This window comes from Magnolia sinica, chromosome 2 (genome assembly GCF_029962835.1).
Source record: "Magnolia sinica isolate HGM2019 chromosome 2, MsV1, whole genome shotgun sequence".
In the NCBI taxonomy this organism is placed as follows: Eukaryota; Viridiplantae; Streptophyta; class Magnoliopsida; order Magnoliales; family Magnoliaceae; genus Magnolia; species Magnolia sinica.
Window position 1 is genome coordinate 112731445 of NC_080574.1, and position 26284 is coordinate 112757728.

The 26284-nt window shown below is 39.4% G+C and overlaps 1 protein-coding gene across 6 annotated transcripts in view; it reads left to right on the forward strand.

The window, feature by feature from the left end:
* LOC131237399 (mitochondrial-processing peptidase subunit alpha-like) overlaps positions 1-5712 on the forward strand; it is a 55254-nt gene extending 49542 nt beyond the window's left edge. For all 6 annotated transcript variants that reach the window (XM_058235133.1, XM_058235134.1, XM_058235135.1 and 3 more), the window contains 2 exons: positions 5058-5170; positions 5259-5712. In XM_058235133.1, coding sequence (XP_058091116.1) covers positions 5058-5170; positions 5259-5314 — 169 coding nt within the window. In that variant the 3' untranslated portion in view covers positions 5315-5712. The remainder of the gene's footprint in view (positions 1-5057; positions 5171-5258) is intronic.
* Positions 5713-26284: the final 20572 nt, after the last annotated feature.

Here is a 26284-nt window from a genome sequence, read left to right on the forward strand (position 1 = left end):
CATTCTTCTCGCTGATATATGTGTTACTTCATTGTCGGTTACGATTTGTACCACATTTTGCTCTCCAATTTTATCTATCATCCTATTCATAAGGGTGAAAATACAATTTGCATTTTTCGTTGCCTCGGATGTATCAATTGATTTATGGAACACCGTTCCTAAGTGGTAGTACACTAAAATTTAGTATGCTATGTCTAGTTGGGCTAGTTCAACCATTGCACATAATAGTACATCCTCTACTTTGCCATATCGGTCCAAAGGTGGCTACATACACCCTCACATTTCAGTATTTCGCCGTTATCCATGTCGCTATGATATCACAAGTTGTTGCCTTGACTTCTTCACCTACCTCTGTTATTGCATGCCACTACTTGCTAATAGGTGGAATTGGCAACATTTGGAGTTATGTTACCACATATGAATAGCTTGGCTGCTCTCCTACCAAGCTTCTCAACTGCAATTTTACCTCACATTTGTTTTAACCTCCTTTGTTTTATTGTCTTTCTTAAACAGAATCATATTACATGAGGGTCTCCCTGGCTTCACCACATCTATATCATCAACCGTGGAGGGAGCAAGTGAAGTCTCTTGCCAGCTAAAGGCATGCCAGAAACCACCAAACATACCCCGACTCCCACTCCCACACCTCCCCCCACTCTCACCCCCAACCCACTCCTACTCCCACTCCTAGCCCCAACTCCAACTCGCACTCTCAGCCTTACTCCCACTCCCATTCCCAGTGCCCCCCACGTTATGAATGGACCCCTCATGAAACATGCGCCGACATTTTTCATCGTCACGAGCTGTGCATATGCTCTCTCCTCACCATTGCCACCTCGTTATCTAAATTATCACTGAACTCAACATTCTCATCATCACCAAAGCCCATATAAAAAGGTCCAAATACCTTTGCTCAGCCTGCATTGGGAGGATCCTACTTTTTCTTCTATATGCCATCTTTTTTTCCATTCATCTTCTTCTGACTTCTGCCACACCATCTGCATCACCTCTCTTGGCATGCTTGGGCACCTTGTGACTTGCCTCTCTTGATATGCCAAATATTGTTTAACTCGTGTGATTTGTCCAGTTATTAACCTACCACAATAGTTGTATTACATGGAGTGCCAACTCCCCCCCAGTCTCTTACAATGCTGCTATCCAATATCTGATTTCCTAGTTGGGCCACCATTTTTCCTGCTCACAACACAAGTCACCACAACTCCAAAGGAACCAAGTATATAAATATATAAGAACAACATGATCTTAAACAAATACAAACCAGAAATTTAAAATGAAATTCGGATGAATAGCACCACCGATTTGGGTGACCGCTTGAATACCTCCAAATCTGCCCCAACTTCATGCAATCTATAGGATTCATCTCACTAATGCATATCTTGAAGCATTTGACATAATCTACCTTGAGTAATTATAAGAAAATTGAAAATTAAAATTGGTACTATTCATTCTAAAATTAGCCGAGAAAACTCTGATTTATTGCATGCATGTGTCAATCTAAAGAATGTGAATGTATTCTAAATCCATACTAAAAGAACAAATTGAGTTTTGCTGAAAATTATGTAAAAATAGCCAAAATACAAAATTCAAAAAAAAAATAAAAAAAAATAAAATTGAAAAATTAGAAGATCAAAGCCAAATTGACTACAAAAGCTAGCAAGATCTGGTTGATTGGTGATGTAAGGTTGAATCTAAACATTTCTAGCAAGAAAGAATTAAAAAAATGGATTTTACCTTTTTTTTTTTTTTTGAATTTCTCCATACTCAAACCCCGGAGTTTCGGTTTTTTTTTTTTTTTTTTTCCAAACAATTAGATTTCGTGTTTTAATCAACTTAAATTGCACAAGAATGGTCAAAATCTCCTTAGATTCACTTCAAAAATGAATATATATATATATATATATAGAGAGAGAGAGAGAGAGAGAGAGAGAGAGAGAGAGAGGTGTAAAAAACACCAAACAACACCCCCTTTTTTACTAAAAAAAGGAGCTGTTTTTTTACCCTCACGTGCTAACCGTTACGATGTTGTAATGGATGTTACACCCCCATAATGTCCTGTTACGCTAAAAAAATCGAAACAGGGTGTTACAGCCTCGTATCACATAGCAGGTTGTACTGTTGCCATTACTTAATGGCTATTATGGCCGTTATGTATTACGGCCAGGGTATCCCAAATCGGTTACGTATCGGCCGTAACGGTAACGGTGGGACCCATTACGCGATACGGGGTCGAAACGGCCGTTATGGAATTCTGTGACCGTAATGACGGGCCATAACGGCCGTTACAGACCCGTAACGGCTGTTACGGGCCCTGAAAAAAAAAAAAAAAACAAAAAACAAAAAAAAAAAAACCTTACCTTTTTTTCCTTTCTTTTCTTCTTCTTCTTCTCTTTCTTCTTCTTCTTCTTCTTCTTCTTCTCCTGTTCTTCTTCTTCTTCCTCTCTCTCTCTCTCTCTCTCTCTCAATCTCTTCTTTCCCCCTTTCCCTCTTTTTTTCTTTTCTTTCTTTCCCTCTTTTTTTCTTTTCGTTTCCCTCTCTCTCCATTTTTTTTTTATTTGCAGCGGCTGACTGCTGTAGGTACGTGTCACGCAAAGACGAGCGCTGACACTCCTCGAGCTTCGAGTTGTACGAACGGTTCAAAGGAGATCAAAGTTATATGGGCTCCACAGTGATGTATTTATTACATCTACACCGTTCACCTATTTTCAGAGATCAGTTTAGAGCACCAGCCAAAAAATGAATTATATCCAGAGATCATCTGGACCACACCAAAAATAGCAGTAGGGATAATGATTTTCACGGTTAAATAATTTTTAGGGCGCACGGTAACGTTTATTTTCCATCCAATCAGATCAGACCCGAGTGGGCCTCACCATAATGTATATATTTTATGCATATCGTCCATCCATTTTGCCACGTCATTTTAAGTCAGGATTCAAAAAATTAGTAATATCCAAATCTCAGGTGGACCACACCATAGGAAATAGTGGTTATAGAATGCTCACCATTAAAAATTTCCTAAAGTCCACTGTAATGTTTATTTTCAATCTAACTTGTTAATTGGGTCACATTGACGTGGATGAAGGGAAAACACACATGTTAGCTTGATCTAAAACTTTTTTAGCCCCCAATAAATTTTTAACGGTGAACGTTTAATTATTATTGTTTCTTACGATGCAATCTACCCGAGCTTTGGATGTGCCTCATTTTTGGGCTCATGCCCTAAAATTATTTGGCAAAATGGATGGATGGTGTAGATAGAACACATTCATCACGGGTGAGGCCCAAAAAACTTTGACACGTGTGCTGCACTTTACATCCGAGTCCCTCCTAATTCAAGCCTTAAAAAATTGTACACGAGACATATATTAACTTAAAATTTGACAATTAAATTATGCACTGCAATTGCTAACTCACAGTGCCAAAATCAAATTATTTGAATAGTTTTAATTGTTAATTTGTGAACTTTTATTTTTTAAAATAGGGCCTTTTGATTTTTTATTTTTTATTTATGATTCACTATCCAATAAATGTCCACCAATTTATAAGTGGGATAATGACAATAATGGCATGAATTTGAGGCAGATTTGGAGAATAAATTGGTCCTCCAAGTCAGCCCCAAATTGGCAACGCCATCTACCTGAATTTAATTTCATTTTTTTAAAGAACTATTGGGAGAAATGATATCAAGATGTTAAGTATATAAATTACATATTTAAAAAATTAAATATATGAATTTTGTAGTCAAATTCAAGTTACCTGGTTAAAAAATTAATCAGACAATCTGATACAACTTCTCACCAAAGAGTGGACCGTTACACTATCATAAACATGTTCCAATTTATAAATGAATGCATATTTGGAATGCTTAGAATATTCTGGATTTAATCCATATTTTTTCATATTTTTTTGGCAAAAAAAAAAATTTGCGCCGTTACGGGCCGTTACGCCCCGTATCGCCGTTACGCCCCCGTATCCGTATCGGTTTCGGAGGGCACCGTTACGCCAACCGATACCGATACGGGACACCTTGATTACGGCCATTATGTAACCAATTTTGAATACCTTGGTGGTCACCCAAATGTAAATGTAAACTCTCAAATAGAAGTAGTATGTACTGTTAATGAGGATGTGAACTACCTAATGCTGATGGATCGGGCTGATTTACTTGCATAGGAGTTTTGGCATGGATTAGAGTGTGGAAAGGGGCCCAAATATCTTCCATAATGGGCCAAACTCACAGGCTCATCGATGGACCATGCATTATGGCACCCGTGGTATACTTTCGGTTTAGGCATTTTCTTTAAGTTACAATTTTTTGTTTATTTTTGGCCGAATTTTTGTTTTTTTTCCTTTGCTTGTCTCACTTAAGTGGATCGGGGTATTTCAGTCTTTTCCCTTTAAAATAAGATTGTAGGGCTGAGATTATAACATGCAGCCCATAGTCATGTTTGATGTAAGGCCCAGATTAATTCTAGGGCTTTTCTTTTGTTCCTTTTCATATAAGACTCAGAAAAATTGTTCAACAGCTTTTGGGACATTTTCTTATCTTTTCTACAAGCCTTGGGCTAGGGTTTGTGCAATTGCATGTTTGCACACACGTATGATCCAAGCCATCAAAACTGGTGAGAGCTTCGATTATTCGCTGGTTGTTGCACTTTTTCTTCCTTTTGTTTCTAGTAGAAGAATCTCTTTTATTGGATTGGGTGTGTTTGGGCATGATTTGGTCCTGTAGTTTGATACAACTGCATGTGGTTGATGATTCTCATACGTTAGCTACACCCACTGTGATTCAAATCAAAGCATTCATATTGATTAAGGTTCTTATACAAACACCCGATAGATCAGGACCCATGCTGAAAGTAAAGGGCCTGGGCCAATAGGTCTGTATCTATTTGCATTATCGATGTAGAGAAGTGTTGATCATTCAGTTTCTTCTGTATTTATTTAAGGATGACTAGATCCCATTTATCTGTTCTCATTCATATTTGAATAGCAGTGGGATATCTTGTAACTCAAAAGTGCTGCTTGTGTTATAGGAAACCAGTGCAGCATTTCTTGAGGGCTATAGATGAACTGACTCTTGATGATCTTGCCACATTGGCACAAAAGATTTTGTCTTCGCCTTTGACGATGGGCTCCTGGGGAGATGGTAGGCTTCGATTCTCTTTCCATCGAATTACCTGAAAAATTCAGTAGATGCCCAAAATATGCTCTCTTATTACCTTTACATTTTGCAGTTGATCAAGTCCCGAGCTATGCTTCTGTTAGTCAGCATTTCCGTGCAGTGAACTGAGTTGCAATTATCTGTACTCTATTTTCTCCTGTTCTGTTGTGGATTCCTCTCTTACACATGCCCAACTTGCAGAAGCCATTCCAGGGTCATTTATGCTTCTCATTCTCCAGCAGTTTTTCTTGGTATGCACCCATGTGATGAATGGGCCTACAAAATTGAGTTGACCACCATTTCCAAATGGTACGGTAACAAATCGTCCAGTTCATGTTGGATGGAGCAAAGCACAAAATTCAAACTGACGGGACAATCTTCTGATTTCATCCATTGACTAGGACTGCTGATCATATTGTTTTTACATCATCTTAACTGTTCCCTGTGATTGCTACACTTGAATGGGTTGATCACTTTTGACTTCCAGGTTAATGTTCCATCCTTAATAGGCACCATGATTTTGAACAGTTAAGACCCAATGCACATATGACGATGACCCGCCACCATGAAAATAATGGACAGTGAGCCATAACCATAATCATGTCCAAGGCAAACAAGAGAATGTATCAAACCTTGGCACGGAGTTATAACTGTGTGCTTTGGTTTCCAATTTGAAAAGGTGGGTCCCATGGTTCAGTGGTCCATCATTGATATCATTAGTCTGACTTTGGATGGCCCATGCAGATTGGAAGATCCAAAGCGTTGGATATCTTGTCAGATTTCCCTTTTTTCTTTTCTTTTTTCTTTATCCTATTGAATGTGAACCATTGCTCTGTTACTTAACTATGCATTTGTTGTCCACCAATTAAAGGGTCGGGAATCTCCCATGTACAATTGCATGGGCCCCAGATTGGGGCCAATCATGTCTTTGGCTTGGAACACTATACCATTGCCCCATCTACTCAAACTGAAATTCCAGCGGAATGTAGAGACTATAGTCTTGTATAACACTACCCAAAAAAAAAACAAAAGAACCACCACCTCTGCCAAGTATAAGATAAAACTAATACGGTTACATGCATTGCAACAATATAAAAAGCTGTCCAATGAGAAAAGGAAGAATATCAAAATAATTTGGGAAAATGACCTCCTCTCATCTCTTACAAAGTTGAACTCTACCTATACAAATTTTGAACTCTGCTCATCTGGAATTACTTTGAATTATGTTGTTAGATAGATGTGCTGTTCTGATATTGGTATTTAATGGTGAAGGATATTATTTATCAGATGATCACCAATCTGCCATCTCAACTTTTGTTATTCTTATTATTGTTGTAATGTTGTTGTTGTTGTTGGATTATGATCCATCCAATGTGAGGCCCACGATGATAGTTTAATTTGCATCATCATCATCATCATCATCATCGTCATGTCCTCATCTTTGTTGTCATTGTCATCATCATCTAGCTTCGTCATCATCAAGAACAACAACATTTTGGACACTAATTGAATGGTGGACACTAATTGAATGGAGACCAGTGCGCTCACTAGCCAAACAGTGACTCAATGTTGATTGCTGGTGATTGATGGGTGATGGTGACATGATGAAGAGGAAGATAAAGAGAGAATATTTTTTTTAACTAGTTAGAAACAAAATCTACACTTTTAGTAAATGTTCATCTAAATTCACTGGATTAATAACATATAATTAGTTCCTAGATTGAACTTTGCATTTTTTTTTTTTTTTTCAATGAAAGGTGGTGAAGGTGTAATTGACATGTAGGCATCTGGTGGTGAAGGAGACTCAAAAGGTCTCCAGTGGTTGAATGTGATGGGACTACAGTGAGAAAACATTGTTCAATAGATAGCTGTAGAGGCCCATGCTCTACTTTCATGCGGGTTTTGATCTGCACTGCATGGATAGTTGAAGATTTTGCTTCACTGTTTGAAAAATATGGAAAAGTAATGAATTGGTTATACCAAGAAACAAGGAAATCAGCAAGCTTGGTATATTTGCTTTTGTAAGGTTCTTGTACAAACACCCGGTAGATGAGGACTAGAAATTGCTGAATCAACTGCTCCTCCATAATGGCTGGTAATACCACTTAAGGACAGATAGATAGTCCGCCCAGTGCTGCTATCCACTTCTACTAAGGCTGGGCTAAATAGGAGCAAAAGACTTAGTGGCAATAACCAGAATGAAATATTATTTGATCGTGGAAATGCCATGTCAGGTGCACCTATCAGAATCAGAACAAACCAATTACCAGATTCACCTATCATCGCAGGCATAACCATAAAAAAGATTATTAAAGGAGCGTGAACTGTTATTAAAACATTATAAAGGGCATTTTGTGAGAAAGTTTGAAGGTTGTATTGATTACAAAGATTGACTTCAACAGGCGAAGTTGGAGGATTTGCGGTAGTGGACTAAAAAACAAATGGAAACTAGTGATTTTAGTGGGGATGAAGAAATGCTCACAACTTAGGGGTAGGCTATGAGGATCCTCAATGAAAACTGGTTCACTAGGAACACATTAGAATCTCTCAATCGGTGGACTGAAGGTTCTGATTTTTCTGGGACCTGCTTGGTTCAGAAATTGCATAGTGCCCTCCACTTCTGTGATGTGGAGACATTCATGGCCCTTAACCAATTGTCAAATTGCATATGCAATCGTATGCAACCAACATATGCCATTTGCATGCGTGATCACATATTCGCAATTGCCATCACGTATTGTTTTGGCCTTTTTTTAATGAAAAAACAGAAAAAAAATGAAAAAAATCTAAAAAAATTAGGAAATACTATGCCTAATTACTACAAGTAATTGGATTGAGTCATTTTACCTATTTCAATGTGGTGTTTGAAACTATTAGACCATATATAAATTAAGTTATATATATTTAATTATTTATATTATATTTACATAAAATTTAATAAAACAATAAAATAAGTTATATTAAGAGAGAATTAATTACTAAAAACATCGAACATGGAAATTTTATTGGTAAATGATAACTTAATAACTTGACCAACTTACAAGTTATAACTTAATTTACAAATACAATTTACAATTTATATATAAAAAAGCACAACTTAAAAAATTATAAGTTTCAACTCATTGGCTTATAAGTTTAAAATAAAAAAGTAAAAGTAATAATATAGGCTATTATGTACATTGATCTAGTTGCCATTGTGATATCTGATTGTTATCATCGTCATCTTCTTCGTTATCTTTATCATTGTCTCCTTCGATGTATACTTCATCTTCATTTGTTTCTTCATCATCGGCTCGTACTTGTACTTCATCCATATTTAATGGTTGATCTTGATCATCTTTTTTCACATATCTCATCAATCTCATCTACTACTTGGCCTTGATGGCTACTTCTCACCTATCTTCTTTGCCTTTGAGTGGAAGAAAGACTTTCTCTAAATGCTGAAATAAATGTGACATATTCGACTTAGGCCCATGTTAAGTCCTCGATTGTAAAGACCAAGTCATCTATCTCTACAAGCTACTTACTATTTACCTTCAAATCATGTAGGCAGATATGGTCATAAAAACTAGGCTTTTCTCGCTAGGCCTAGAATCGTTCTCTCAGCTTTTGGTTGTATTAGACAGAAAAAGTAATTGAGTTTTTTTATATTATTCAAGATGATTCTTTTTTTTTTTTTTTAAATGTGAACTTGTATTAAGATATTGTATTAGCAATGGTTGTTTACTTTTAACTCCTTAATAGTTAAGACTAAAATCAACATTGAGTGAATTGCCAAACTTACTGATTCGAGCGTACTCCAGTTATGCTTGCAACCGGTAGTAGAACATATAAGGTCAATAATCTTCATATCCAGCTTCCTGTTTGGGTCCACTTAATAGACAGCCTACAAGTTAAATGCAAATAACGGTTTAAGTAGGTTAGACTTTGTACATTGTAAAAAACTATTCTAAGTTACTTAGACCGACTTGCTAAAATGTTTGACAATTTTATAGTCCTATGCTTGATGATTGTTTCTCTTGAGAAAATTCCCACACACTTTGTGTACAAGTCCAGTAGAGCAGAAATCTTATCATGTTCTTCTTTATGTGGAACTATTCTCTCTAAGACGTTAAGAAATCCAACCATATGTAATGCCCGAAAAATCAAGGGTCGAGCAAATATCAATTCCCAAGGTTCAGAACATCACTTATGCAACATAGATAATGATGTTTAAATGTTGTCCATATTAATGCATTTAAACATGAGTAAGATTATACTAAAACAGCATGTCATACTTCAGAGTTAATGTAATTTGGCAAGCGGAAGACTGAGATAGATATATAAAGTATATAAGTATTTCATAATCTCCAGAGTATGAGTATGTTACTGGGCTGAATATATACATGTATTGGTTCAAAATAGAGAAATTATCAAATGTAAGGTATTTGACTAAATCATAAGTCACTGTAAACCCGTCGAATCAGCACGGGGTCTACATAGATCCGCTTAAGAGCTGAATGTAGGAGAACTCTTCCTCCTCCCCTATGAAGTCCATTTCAGCTGCGTAGATTCCACCATTACTTACATCTAAACTAGAGTCTGGGTGGTGTTTTAAAACACCATCCCAGGTGAGAATGAGTAGCTAATTCAGTGGAACTATAAAGCAAAGGCTAACATGTTATCAATTCAGTCAAGCAGTAATGATAAAGCAATACATCAAATAATCCTAGCTATTCTTATTAATGCAGGGATGATATATATTAATGATGCATGCCCTCACCTGCACTCCCTCTGCGACATCATCTTACGATCGCGACATGCACCTCTTCCTCTGTGCTCAACTCCAACGCCAAAGGCACATACAAATGCGGTACATGTACGTAATTAGCCAAGTTCTTAATTAGATTTATTCATACATCAGGTTATGGAAGCTAAGGCACCTCCCTTTATATCATTTACCCAAACAATGATTCATCTAGGGTCGTCAGTCCTAGTTAATCACATACGATAGGCAAGTTCGCGAGTTTATACCATAGGTTGCTATGGGAGGCTCGTCACCTCAGCGTAGGCTTAATTCACACTCGAGATCACTACCACCAACGCCCTACCAACTGGCAATCTATTTTCGAAGAATCGTCACCAACCCGACTGGCGACCACAGCCAGGCTACGCCGGGATAGGCCTATTTTGTACTCGAGGTTACTTCGCTAATGCTCTACCAACTGGCAGTCTATTTTCGAAGCCTTATCACCAACCCGACTGGGGACCACAGCCAGGCTGCGCCAATGGAGGCCGACAGCTCGAATACAGCATCCCATACCATCGTATTCGGCTCACGAGTTTGGGTTGCTCATTGGTCACTACGGGGAGGCTCGTCGCCCCAGCGTAGGCCGACAGCTCAACCACGGTGTCCCATACCACCATGCTCGGCCCATGAGTCTTAGCGGATCGTGGTATCATACTTGAAACAGGTTTTACATTGGTAAATGATACCTTAGATTCAAGCAGTAGTGTCCATACATGGTAAACACATAATAGGCAAATTGATTTATTAGACAAATTCAACTGGTACGAGCGTACGCTGAATTAGTCGACATGGTACCACTGTCGACAATCATCGTACGACTCGGATTCATCTAACTTATCCAAGGTGGCGAGACTAGTTCGGCCACTCATTCGGGAATCATTACCGATTGCCTGGACTACGCAGTAGTCCCAATCATACTAAAAAACTTTAGGCATTCATATGTGATAGTCAAAATAGCATGTGACAAACAATTCAAATATAAATCTCATTTGAGCATTTTGACAAACACATAGCATACATGTTATTATACGTAGCATTTCATCCATAAAGCACGTAGTAGTAAGATAGGTTACATGAAGGAAACTGTAACTAAAGATAAGGTAATTGAAAATCCTATCTCAATACCCTCATTAAATACATTTCGACAAGCATTTACTCATTCAAGCATTTTATCAAACACTTAGACTACACATATCGACATACATGTAATATAGTAGTTATAATAGGTATTATAGCAAATCCTTTCACAAGGGAGTTGCCATACGTACAACAATCATGTATCCTCAAACATCAATTATAACAAGCACAAATCATAATTCCATATTCAATCAAACATTTCAACAAACACATAGAATGCATTAAAATCAACATAATACACATATATATGTAATATATGGAAATCATAGTAATTAAGCACATGTGATAGTAATCAAGTCAGTCATAAATCATTAACTGACATTGAAAGCCTTGAAAATCAAAACCTAAACGTTTATAGTCCGCGCCTTTCGTTGGTAGACTCGTATCGAACTCAGTTCGAACACTACGCCTTTGTCTACGGCACAACTGCTACTTGAATCACGAAATAGGTTAGCTATTTCGTCGATTCACCTACTTGGATACCTAAAATATATTAAGGTTAGGATTTCTTACCCAATAACGGAATCAGAATCGCTTGTGTAGATAGGTTTAGGGATGATTCGATGTGTGGAATAGTAGGGAAGAATTGCTGCAGCAAACTCCAAGGATCTCTCACACTTTTCCTCACTTTCTCCTTCTCCTTCCTCTGTTCTCTCTCCTAGGGTTTGAAATTCGTATGGAATGAGAGAGGGGTCGGTTTAGGTCCTTATATAGGCGCAAAATTGGTTTCAATGGCCCCAAGGACATGGTATACTTAGGTTATAGCCAAAGAGCGGCTGTTTCGGTCCAACGGAGCTCATCTGGAGGCCCATTTTCTGCATACGGTCCAGAAAAAATTTCCTAACATTGGATCTAGGTCAGGTTAAGTTTTCGGTCCGATCGAATTTGTCGATCGACCGTGGAGGACCTATTTTAGTTCAACGGTCACCGTTACTCGATCAGGGCCACAAGTACACTAACATGTGTTAAAAAATTTTCATGATCCGAGGGTGTAGTTGGGTCAGAATCTGACGGTTTAAAACCTTAAATTTGGCCCGCAAGCGAACGACCCAAATCACTTAAGTTTGAGTTCTTTTTCTAAAGGTATTTGCGTTTTTCACATACTTTGCTCCAAGCTCAAGTTGTGCGTTTTTTGATACTATTCGGGCTCGATTCCCACGATGGTCGTCAAGCCTATTAAGGTGGTTATAAACATATAGTTTCGCGGTCATTGGACTTTCGACGCGCGGTCTAGGTCCGATATGGAGTTTCAACATGCTCCCAAGAGCAACTGAGTTTTGAGATTGATCCTATGTTTTTAGGTAATGTAGAGTTAGCGATTCTACTGGTTTCGGGTCCTGCAGTTCGTATAGAAAGCGATTTAAGCTAATTTACCGATTAATTCAGTTTAATACTTTATTAATTTTCATCTAATTTCTACATAATTTGACCCTTAGTGATTTCTGCCCGAAGTGGTACTTGGGTCTTTGTACGGATTTTTTCGGGACGTTACACCATACGCGTAGCTTTTTCATCAGTCCAATCGTCGGAAGCGAAGAATATAGCCGAATCAAGGACGTAGGCAACTAAATATAATGGAGACCACATTTGGCTGTTTTATCTCTTATTTATAATATCTAAGATGGGCTTGTAATCTTGCTCTTTATAATTGAAGTAGTCTATAATTTTGTTTCTAGCTCCCTTCATCACATCATAAATGTAGCCTATTAATGGCTTTTCATCTTTGTCCATTAATCACAACACGCTCAGTAAGGATTTTGTTGATTTTAGTGCTTTTAGCACTTGTGTCAAAAAGATTACAAGAGGATGGTTTGTTGGACTAGTTTCCCTTCGATATTCCTGACCAAGGACTATTATTCAAATCAGGCGATAATACAAAGCTTCTTCTAAGTTTGAATACAACCTTTATATTATCAAAAAGACCGTTGAGAAGTGGGTGGCAATTAGACAAAATAAATCATACCCAATGTGTTTTCTCATGTGATGGAGAAGAATGACATATTTGTACATAAAGACCATGATTCGTCTAACCCTAGCAAAAACTTTAATGTATAACTTACCTATATCTTTTAACATTATACTATACAATTTGTCGTGCATGGAGTTTAAAATAAATGACACCTCATCATAATAAGAATGTGAGCAACGGCTATATAAGAGGATGCGTTGTCTGTCATAACTTGGACAACATATTTTTCTCGTACTTTCTCAACTACACTATTTAATAATTTGAACAAATAATCAACCATGCAGGAATAGATTGATACATATATGTACTTCATTAACATTATCCCAGGTGGATAATTCACTAGAAAGTTTATTCACTAGAAAGTTTATCAGTGTCCGACTATATCTATTAGTTGATCTGTTAACCATAAGAGTACAACAATATATTTTCCATACATTTTTATATTCAACAATAAAGCTTCTAGTAAAATTAACCTCGGCTTTAAGGTGTCTCGTTATATTCAGCAATGAAGCTTCTAGTAAAATTAACTTCGACTTTGATATATGTTTCCCTTTGTGATTCAAAGGAGGCTTAAACCCAAGTTTAAATTGATTCATTTGCTTCGAACATAACTTTTAGACATTTCAATTTAATAGTGTTGAAGCAATACTAGTTTGATATAACCACTTAGAAATGTACTAAATTGTGGTTTTCCTATCCTTATTCTTATACCGATTTTCAAATATTGTTGGAGCGGTCCTTTTTCTTTACCTCTTTTGTTGTTCAACATATTTGGAATGTGGTCTACACCATCTAACTATTGGGCCATGCCCGCGAGCTCTTTTGACGGACAGTCGTTTAAAGCGCCTGATCGACATAAAGGATAGGTTGATCCACTTCAACAACATTAATATCTATATTTTCTCTCTTAGATTTATATTCTTCATATCTCTATGAGATCTGTGTTCCGTTGAAACCTTACATACGTTGGTCGACATAGGGAGTAGGTTGATCCACTTCAACAACATTAATATCTATAGTTTCTCTCTTAGACTTGTATTCTTAATATCTCGATGAGCTCCATGTCCGTTGGAACCTTCCGTACATTTATTTTTGACATCAAGATTGACTAGATTGTTGGTTGTCAATCACGTCCGTGCTTTTGTGCCCGTTTGACTCGAGACTTCTACTGTATTGACCACACTGGTGCTGTGATTGTAATGTCATGTGGCACACTCCTTTGCAATATTTAGATTGGAAGTTATGATCCCACACATGAATTGAGGTGTGGCACACATCCCAATGTGTGAACGTGTTTCTCAAGACGCGCGTATATAGAGAGATCATATTTTTGCACAAGAATCCTACCCCATATGAAATTTCACTCTATTGCCTATAGTTTTGGCTAATTACAACAACTACCCTGTAACCTTTATCTTTATCCAAAAGTCATCATTCAAGTGCTGAGCCAAAAGACCACTGTACCCCCACTTTTTAGCCCCTACCCCATATACATGACCATAATACCCATACTTTTCCCTCTCCCTCGTACAAGCACAACCCGAAAGTCAAAAAAACCCATTTCCCATGCAAATTCTCTCACTAAACTACCCTCCATTTCTCTTCCTCTCATGCAACCCACCACCCAATGCAAGTGGAAAATGACCCCTTCCACCCTCACTTTCTCTACACTGTCCCCCTCTCATTTCATTCCATTAGCAATAAAGAGTCCTATATGTATGAGCTTCCGTGAGAGAGAAAAGAAAGAAAAGAAAGAGAGAGAAAAGAAAATGATAGAAGGAAAAAAGAAAGAGTGGAGTGTGGGAGCTTCTTCATGCTCCATTGGTAGTACTTTTGTGATGGTGAGTACATTTATAATTATCACTAATGTATACATTTCTCTATTCTTCTTCTTCTTCTTCTTCTTCTTCTTTTTTTGTTATTTGTGAGGAAAGGAGGTGGATCCCACCTCTCTTAATTAGGGTAGGGAGCCACCATCCCACCCTTCTTTTTACTCATCCAAGTCCACCCCACTTATGATGCATGTGTTTCATATCTACCCCATCCATCCACCATGACAGCTCCTTTCAGAGTGTGATCCCAAGAATGAAGCAGATCTAAATCTTAGCTGGGCCACACCGACAGGAAACAGTTTTAATTGAACACCTACCATTGAACCTTCTATAGGCCTGTTGTGGTGGCCCACCTTAATTATGTATTATATAAATCATGCCGTCCATATGTCTTGGCATCTCATTCTAGTGTATGGTCCCGAGAAAGGGGCGAATTTGAGGTGAGGGTCAAGTGGACCGCACTACCCGAATCTATGGGCTGTTTTGACGCCCCGCCTTTGATGCCTTCCTTAGGCCCACCGTCGATGTTTGAGGGCCCCACTGTTATAGGCCACGCTATGGAAACAACGTGCACAAGCACACCATCCACACGGTGTGCGCCCCCTGCTGTGGGGTCCATTGTGATGTATGTATTTTATACCCATGCTGCTCATTTTTTTTTCTCGGATCATTTAAGGGCTTAGGCTCACGTATGGGGCATATTTGAAGCTCTAGTGGACCACTTCACATGGGCAGCGGGCATGATGATGCCTACCACTAAAACCTATTTAGGGCCGACCGTAATGTTTACTTGTTGTCATGCCTCAAATTCGGTTCCTGACGCCTATTTGTTGTAACTTGAATCTAAAGTCGACAACCTTCATAGAACTCCGATTTCGACACTCAACATGTATACACCAAGTTCATAAGGCAGCATTCCACATGGAGGATTTAAGAAAAACTTTAATAATTGATCATAATCAAAAGAACCCCACAAGCAACATACATCTCCACTAAATAATAATTGAAGGTACAATGTTGATAAGTAAATACAAGGTATAATAAAAATTCAAAAGATCAGACCCATACTCCAGCCTCAGTGTTAATACGCCCTATCATAACATGCAATATAAACAAACACGCATAAGCTACCTACGAAGCTCAATAGAGTGTATGTGTGCATGCACAATGCATTTGACATATATATCACATCAATATCAATATTAATATCAGAGTAAACAATAAAGATGAAGGGTCAATCATACCAATGTCCATGCGTTCAACCAACCATGCCAAGGCTATATACATATGCTATGTGAAGGCCAACTAGGCCGAATGTCATATGCGATCATGCAATGCGATCATGCCAATCATGATCTCTAATCCACATCTCAGTATAATTCTCAATTGGAATCACCAGGGTCTAGCATATAGCCACCGAACTACAATGTGTGAACATGCAAGCATAAGAGACCTTACTATTCATCTCATCAATGGTATTCTGATGCCCATCTGACTCCCAATAGCGGACCTATTTCCAAGGTGATTAGACTTAGTCTCAATTGCCACCACACACTTTGAGTAAGTGAGATTGTACCCCATTCCAACCAATCACAACACAATGGGAGACACGACCTATTGTTATTCGACACAAGGGTGCTCATGGACCCATTCGGTTTAGGAATTGGAGCATCTTGCGGCCTATGAGAGTTTATGAATTTTCGCCCAAGGACTTCCATGACGTCTAATAAATGTAACTAAATTTATGATTTCTATACTCATATACATTGGCTACGACAAAGTTGTGGATGCTAAACCCTAATGTCGCTAGGGTGTAAAGTACAACCCTGTGTTGCTAGGGTGTGAATCAATTATGACATACATAATGCATGAATGCATGAGTCTATCATTTGAGTCATGCAACCATGTCATGCAAACCAAGCAAGGTCTCCCTAAGATGCCCTAAGTCGTAGTGTTATCAATCAAACCTTGCCGCACATAGAAAAGCAAAAACCATGACATGAGTACCAACCACGGTCCACAGGCCAGCAAGGGTGCCACCAGTTGGACAACGTCCCAAATTCAATTGTACTCAATCATGGATTAGTCAACATCTAAGTAATGCACATATGATGCGGATGTGATATAATAATGTGCAATCATATAACCACCATCTGTGATGTATGTATCAAGCATTACAACGATGCCAAATTAATATAAGAGCAATGTTATATCGAACGTATCGATCCCTAATGGGAGTGGCTAACGAGGAGTGTGTGCACTGACATAGGTGTGTACTAACAAGCTAACTAAAAAAAAAATGTAAGAGTGATGCTATATCAAGCTTAAGGGAAATGTCAGATTAAACTTAAGAAAAGTATGTTGGGGATTAGGGCTGCGGAATCACACGGATCTAGATCTAGGATAGCAATCTAATAACATCAAGTAATCACAAGAGAACACAAAGATTTAACATGGAAAACGCGGGAAAAAACCACGGCATAAAGCGACAGAAATCTACTATGAAATAGAAATTACAAGAGAGAGGACTTACCCGATTCGAACAACCTCGAATCTCACCCTTGCTACACCCTTTGATAACTCTAGAACCCTTTAGCAACCCTTGAAATTTTTTTAGAAAGCTTTAGAATACCTTAGAATAGCCCTACTGACCCCTATTTATAGTTTAGGAAACTCCACTTATGCACCTAGTTCGAAAAAGTCCAAAAACCACCTCAAATTTACACAGTCCGCGTAAGATCTGCATAACCTCGACTAGTCGAAGGAGAGCCTCAACTAGTCGAGAATCTCGGACACCCAAAACATGTGCTCGCTGGACTTTGAGTCAAGCAGTGCTCGACTAGTCGAGCGGCTCACTCGACTGGTCGAGCCAGACACTCGACTAGTCGAGAGACCTAAAAAAGACAGATTTAAGGCATCTTCAACAATCACCACCATGCCTTCAATCTTCAACCGTGTAGCTTGCTGCCCTCTTCTTTTATCTCTGTAGCATATCATAGCTTCAATCAATGCTTCTCGTGCATGATCCGTCCTTCTTTTATGTTATCGCCAAGCCCAGAGAAGTTGCAAAGAACTTGAACTTCTTTACAAGAACGACCTTGGTGAGCATGTCTACTGGATTATGCTAATATGAATCTTTTCTAGTGTTATGCCTTCTTCTTCAAGCACTTGTCGGATAAAATGATGATGAACATTAATGTGTTTAATCTGTGAGTGATAAACAGAATTTTTAGCCAAATTTATAGTGCTCTCATTGTCACAGTTAACCGGTACGGCCTCCTGCTGAAGTCCCAATTAATTTATCATGCCTTTAAGCCAAACACTTTTTTTAAATGCTTTCGTCACTTTCATATATTCTACTTCAGTTGTGGAAAAAGCCACCATAGACTGAATCTTCGACATCCAACTGATTGTTCCACCCGATAATATAAACGAGTATCCTGAAGTAGACTTCCTAGAATCTATACTGCCTGCGTAGTCAGAATCCACACACCCTATCAACTTTGTCCCTGTTTTCTCAAAAGTTAAGACGTGGCCTTTCGTACCGCAAATGTATCGAAGTAGCCATTTCACCGCTTCCCAATGTTGCTTGCCGGGGTTTGACATGTATCCGCTCACAACACCGACTGCTTGTGAAATATTTGGTCTTGTACAGACCATGACATAAATTAAATTGCCAACCACATTTGAATAAGGCACATGAGACATAACTTGCTTTTTCTCATTTGATTTATGACATTATTCTAAGGAAAGCTTGAAGTGAGTTATGTGGGGAATACTCACCGGCTTTGCTTGGTCCATCCCATACTTGATCAACACCTTTTCAAGGTACTCTACCTGTGATAACCAAAGCCTTCTCTTCTTCCTATTTCTATGAATATTTATGTTGAGAACCCTCTTTGCAGCCCCCAGATCTTTCATCTCGAATATCCTTGATAACTGAGTTTTCAGTACGTTGATTTCAGACGTATCTTGACAGTCGATCAACATATCATCAACATACAGTACTAGGATGATGAATTTTCTATCATTCAGTGTCTTGTAATAGACACAGTGATCGTATTCACTCCAAGTAAATTTCTAACTCACCATGAAAGAATCAAATTTTTTATACCACTGCTTAGGCGACTGTTTCAGGCCGTACAACAACCTCATTAACCTGCAAACTATTTTCTCTTCCCCTTTAACTTCGTAGCCCTCTGGTTACTTCATGTAGATCTGCTCTTCCAATTCCCTGTGCAAGAATGCAGTCTTCACATCCATCTGTTCCAGCTCGAGATCGTATTAGGCAACCAACACCAACATGAATCTGATAGATACTTGCTTAACCATTACGTGAATATCTCTGTGAAGTCAATTCCTTCTCTCCGAGTATAACCCTTTGATATCAACCTTGCCTTTTATCTATTATGTTTCATTTTGAATAACCACTTGCATCCGATCGCTTTCAGCCCACAAGAAGCTTCACTAGCTCCCATATGTGATTTTTGTGCAACGAGTCCATCTCATCGTCCATAGCCGCATTCCACTTTTCTGCATCAGGCTCATCAAGAGCCTCCTGAATAGTAGACGGGTCTCCCTCATCTGTAATGAGGGCATATGCAATATTAGAGTCGTCTCTGTATCTTACCGGTAACCTACGATCATGCGGTGGTTTCCTTCTCACTGGTGGCTGCTCCACCTGATCTTGTACCTCTGTCTTCAAATTTGTCTCTGCCCGAGTATCATCTGTGTCAATCTGGATGTCTACGACTACCCTTTCTGCTTCTTCTTGCTCCTCTTGATCATTCTTGCGAAATAGGGAGCTTTCATCGAATCTGACAACATGGCTAGTGATGACCTTGTATGTGACCTTGTCGAATAACCTGTAACCTTTCACACCAATCCCATAGCCAACAAAGATGTACCTTTTGACTTTATGGTATAGCTTATCTCTCTCAATTGACGGTACATGAGAGTAAGTTTCACAACCAAATATGCGTAGATCTGAGTAGTCGATTTTCTGACCACTCCATACTTCCTCTGGGTTTTATATTCAATTGCCGTTGAAGAGGATTGGTTCACCAAATAACAAGCCGTGTTAACGGCCTCTGTTCAAAGGTCCTTCCCCAACGCAGCAGTACTTAACATGCATTTGGCCCTCTCTAGGAGAGTCCGATTCATTCGCTCGGGCATGTGGCGCACTGTATTGTGCCTGATGATCCCTTCATCCTTGCAATAATCATTAAACTCAGTGGAAGTAAATTCTCCACCATTGTCAGTCCTTAAAACCTTTATTTTTCGCCTTGACTATTTTTCTACCATTGCCTTCCATTGTTTGAATATGGTGAAAACTTCAGATTTACGTTTCATAAAATAAACCCAAACTTTCCTGGAGTAGTCGTCAATGAATGAAACAAACCATAACGACCCCAAACGGAAACTTCTGGCGATGGCCCCCATACGTCAGAGTGCACATAATCAAGCACTCCTTTATTACCTTCATGCCCCGCTTGCTCATGTGGCTTAGATGAGCATGCCACATACGTAGAGATATGGAGTCTGTAATAGCTGTTGCCGCTGCACCTGTTGAAGTGCTTCCAATCAACCTGTAAAGGTTTTCGTGCCTCTACGCTCTCATAACCACGAGTGCCCCTTTTGAAACTTTAAGGACACCATCAATACCGGTGAAGTTGCACCCTATAGCCTCGAGTGCACCAAGAGAAATTAGACTTTTCTTCATATCAGGAACTTGCCTGACGTCAATCAAGGTATGCTCCATCCCATCAAACATCTTGATGCTCACCGTGCCTATAGCCACAACATTACAGGCATTGTCATTGTTCATAAAAACGTGTCCACCATTACACTCATTGTAACTGGTAAACCAACTCCGATGAGGAGTCATGTGAAAAGATGTTCCTATGTCAAGTATCCACTCGTCTTTATAATTGTTGTGTAAGTGACCAATCATGGAAACAGACAGAACATCACCACTACTTGATTCTTTATCAGATGTGACCATATTGGCCTCTTTGGAAGAAGCAGCTGTATTTTCTTTCTTCATTTTATGATTTCTACAATCCTTCCTCATATGTCCAGACAGGCCACAATTCTAACACTTTAATTTTCATTTACCCTTGCCCTTAGATTTGGATCAAGGTCTTGAAGACCCTGTACCTCGTTCAGAATCTTTGCTCCTCGTAATCAGTGCATCAGAAGATGCCCCTATGTTGTCGTTTAACTTTCTCATAGCCTTCCCTTGAAGGGTTGAGATAACAGTGTCAACACTTAGGGTTTTATTTGCGGTGCACATTGTGTCCCTGAAAGACTCATATGTTGCAGGAAGAGAATTCAACAATATACATGCCTATTCCTCATCTTTGACCACTTCCTCCATATCTAGCAATTTGCACATCAATTTATTAAAGTTGCTGATATGAGTTTTTAGATCTCTACCCTTTGTCATCTTGAATGTATAATACTGTAGCTTCAAGTGTAGGCGATTTTCGGAGGACTTCTTTATATAGATGTTCTCTAACTTCGCCCTCAGACTAGCCGCAATTTTTTCCCTCAAAACATTATAGAGAACCTCATCCGTGAGACATAAACGGATAGAGGCTAAAGCATTTCTATCAAGGTTTTCCCATTCATCATTATTCATGGTAGATTTTCGCTCCTCAAGAGCCTTAATCTCACCTTGCTTGGTTAACAGACTAATCATCTTAACCTTCCATAACTTAAAATTATTTTTGCCTAAGTACTTCTCAATATCAAACTTGTCGTTTCCCATTATTACTAATATTGTAGATTGAGATTTGTGCCCCAACGATTGCTCTGATACCACTTGTTGGGGATTAGGGTTGCAGAATCACACAGATCTAGATCTAGGATAGCAATCTAATAATGTCAAGCAATCACAAGAGAACACAAAGATTTAACGTGGAAAATTAACCCTTGCGGGAAAAAACCACGGCACAAAGCGACAGAAATCCACTATGAAATAAAAATTACAAGAGAGGATTTACTCGATTCGAATAACCTCGAATCTCACCTTTGCTACACCCTTTGATAACCCTAGAATCCTTTAGGAATCCTTGGAAAATTTTTAGAAAGCTTTAGAATACCTTAGAATAGTCCTAGGGACCCCTATTTATAGTTTAGGAAACTCCACTTGCACACCTAGTTCGGAAAAGTTCAGAAACCGCCTTAAATTTACGCAATCCGCACAGGACCTGTGTAACCTCGACTAGTCGAAGGAGGGCCTCGACTGGTTGAGCCATCCCGAACACCCAAAACATGTGCTCGCTGGACTTTGAGTCGAGCAGTGCTCAACTAGTTGAGCGGCTATCGAGTCAAACGCTCAACCGGTAGAGAGACCCAAAAAAGACATATTTAAGGCATCTGTCAACAAAGTGCTCTATCAACACAATGTAAACATCGCACTAACATGATAAGATAAACGCATCATTCATAAGAGGTGGGTTCCACTTGGAATATAAGTCTAATGGGGCCTCATAGAGCTACACTTGAGTAAGCTTTCACAGCAATGGGCCTACTCAACAAGCGTAAACAAGACCAATCTAATAATACTACTAATGACAACCAAATTGGTGCAGCTACGTAAGGTCCTTAAGTGACCGCGATCTGTCCTAGATGGACATCAATGTAGGCCCTACCAGTGCTCCAAGGGTCCAGCTAAATGCGGCTCAGATCTGAGCTTAAACAAGGAATCGTATTGGGCCCTAAGGGAAAACCCTAACTAGCGATGTGAACCGTCCATGTGGCATAGCTCACGTGAGACTTCAATCTGCCTTGCTTTAGGTCAGCCCACCAAGGCCCGTTGGCCTTTTCGGTGACCAGATAGCGTGGGCCATGTGGGAATTAAATGTACATCATGGTGGGACTCATCAGTGGGTCCCACGACCCCTAGAAGGGCAGAAAACACAAATCAAAGTGGGCCCAAGAAGTTTTCAAAGGTGGACGTCATTCCCTACTAGTTCCTTTGGTGCGGTCCGTTTGAAATTTGAATTTGTTTCATTTTTGGGCCCATGGCTTAAAATGATCTGGAAAAGTGGATGGATGGTGTGGATGGAACGCATACATCATGGTGGGGGCCAACTGTGGGTCCAATCCGTAGCCCCTTTAGCAAGCAGCGCCTGTTGCTGGCGCTGGCGTAGCAGCATCCCTAGACACCGTTTACAGTCAACGTTAGCAGCTCTATAAATTTATTTTTTTTGTGTTAAAACGTGCAAGTGAGTCCACCAAGGATAATCCATGCCGTTCATCTGCCTGACTAGGCCACGGCAGGCCCTAGGAATGTTAGTACCAAGATGATCTTTACATGTTTCCTCCATCCAGGTCTGACTGACCTTATCAACAGGTTATAGGGTAAATAAACATCAGTGGGCCACCATAGTTTGTCCATGCTATCCGGACGCATGGGCCACCCTGGGTGGACCCCACTTGATCATGGAAAAGAGAAGGAAAAAGAGGAAACGAGAGGGGAGGACGCGACAAGGTGGGCCCTCACCACCATGGGGCTCCGTCCGTATACAACACACATCAAGGTAGACAGCACGCTGTCCACGCTGGACAGCATGGACAGGTGGGTCCCACCCTCAACAAAATGGAGGGACGGTATGGATATACAACATACATCAATTTGGGTCCCACCCTAATGGGGCCTTTATCCAACAAGAAATAAAGGCAATGGGTTGGTCGACCCATGCACTTATGTTCTGGCCAAGATGAGGGTTAACGGTCAGAATATCGTCTTCTTCTCCATAATATTTCTCTAACTCTCTAATCTATCTCTCTCTTAAATCTCTTTCTCTTCGTCGATTTCACTTCTACACTTGTCAACTTACAAAGTAGTAAATTGAACACGCATTAAGATCTGACCCTTCCGCCATCTTCAGATTATAAAATTGTTTCTTCAGATACAGATGATTACTGAGAGATTTCGTCATGTACAGACTTTCTAACTTCGTTCAAAGTCCTACGATAGTCTTCTGATCAAGGACATTATAAAGGACGTCATCCGCCAAAATATAATTGGATTGAGGTAATCACCCTATGATCAAGTTCTTCTTACTCTTCATTGTTCATAGTCACAAGACGCTTCACTATATGAAGAAGTGTCTTTTGCAATTCTTGCTGAACTAGAAGACCTCTCATCTTCACATCCCATTGTTTAAAGTTATTTTCCTGGTGAACTTCCCTATCTCATACTTCACGTTCGATCCTTTCTCCGTTATGTTTCAGATTCAAGCTTGAATCCCAACGTATAGCTCTGATACCACTTGTTGGGAGCCGTGGAAACAAACTCTGAATTTGAATCATACAAATGAAAGATAAACACAAACAAAGCAACACAGAGAATACATGATTGTATGTGAAAAACCTTTGTGGAAAAAAAAAAAAAACATGGCATAAAGCGATAAGCAATCCACTATGAAAATGAAAGTACAAGAGATAAACCAACTTACAGATACAAAAACCCAAGTTTCCTCCTTTTAAAACCCTAGAAATGATTTAGCTCTCCTTGTTCTTTTACGTTCAACCCTAATTCGGTATTACACTCATATATATAGTGTTACACTTGAAATAGGAAACAAATCGCGTAATTATGTAAAACCGCGCTCCCCATCAAACTAAACATTGATCAATCGACATCGATCGAGCAACCCTTGATCAATTGAGTTTTTATGTTTGATCAATCGAACATACTCAAAAGTATACAGATAGTTAACATGAATTTTCAGAATTATATCGATCGCTCGAACCTCCAAGGTCGATGGATCGAACTTGTCTAAAACTGTTTAAAGACCAGTCTGTTTAATCCGGTGTTTTCTTGATTGATTGAGCAACTTGTTCGATCGATCAAAATTTCTTATTTCAACATAGATTGAAGACATCCAAACAACATATTCTCAGGTGTCTAACTGACTGCAGATTATAAATTTCATCTGTTAGTAGTGACTCCAAGTTAAACATATCATATACTTGAGTCATATTACACCCCTAAATCTGCATCCATACACACTCATACACCACATGCACTAAAAAGAAAAAAGAAAAAAGTGGAGCATCCTCCTCCACGCATGGGAGCGAACCAACCTACATCCATAGGTCCCATATAAGGTTTTTTATTCTAATTTTTTAAGATTTATCCAAGCCATCCACAACAAGTCCCATCATATGAATGGTTGGATTCAAACATATAGCCCCAAATCCAAAAGTTCCTTTAAATAAAACATGTGCATTGATCAAGAACCTCGATCCATTTGGCAGTATTTAAACCCTCCATACAAATTTTGTATGATGGTGGTTTACTTGATGATTGGACCAGGCCATTCATCATGAGCCCAAGCCTAGCCCGCCCTAGATAGTGGGCCCTTGGCCAAGTTGAGAGACCCCGGGTCCGGCACAGTGCCACCCCATTTCGAGCCATTCATTATCGACCACCATGCTACTTTCGTAGGACCTCATGCCATGCAAATGGTGAACCCCACCATAAACATCACTCTTCTCGAAATCATATAAATCCACTCATTAGATGAGCCATGCATGCAGATTCGAATCATCAGTTCCATTGATTCCAAAAGTGGGGCTCACCTCATGATCAGACCGACTTGATTTTTCTCCAAGTATCTTCATTGTGAGGCAGTCCTGCACAAGTGGCATGGTAGTGGGAAACAACGTACTCGGAATCAAGAGGGGCCACTCCTGTACCGAGATCTTGAAATTCGTTGGTGTTGTGGGCCCACCGTGATGTTTGTGATAAATCTACCCCATTCATCTGTTTTTTGAGCTTATTTTAGGAATTGAGACCAAAAGTGAGAAGGATATAAGACTCAAGTAGGCTGAACCAAAGGAAAAGGTGGGTAGGGAAATTCCTTTTGTTGAAACCTCCTTGGGGTTGGCGGTGATGTTTGCATGCCATACATGTTGTCAGATGCCTTTAATCTGACATATTTATGCGCTGCTCGACCGGTCAAGAGCCTAGCTCGACTGGTCGAGTGGGCCGCTCGACTCAAAGTCCAAGTGCTATTATTTTTGGTGTCCAGGCCGCTTGACTAGTCGAGGGGATGGCTCGACCGGTTGAGGGGGTCCCTTGACCATTCGAGGTATCGCCTCGACTAGTCAAGGGTTATGCAATCTATGCGCGGACTGCGTAAATTTGAGGCGATTTCTGGACTTTTCCAAAGGAGGTGTGTAAGTGGAGTTTCTTAAACTATAAATAGTGGTCCCTAGGGCTATTTTAAGGTATTCTAAGGCTTCCTAAAGGTATTTTAAAGGGTTCTAGGGTTATCAAAGGGTGTAGCAATGGTGAGGTTCGAGATTGTTTGAATCGGGTAAGTCCTCTTTCTTTATAATTTATGTTTTCA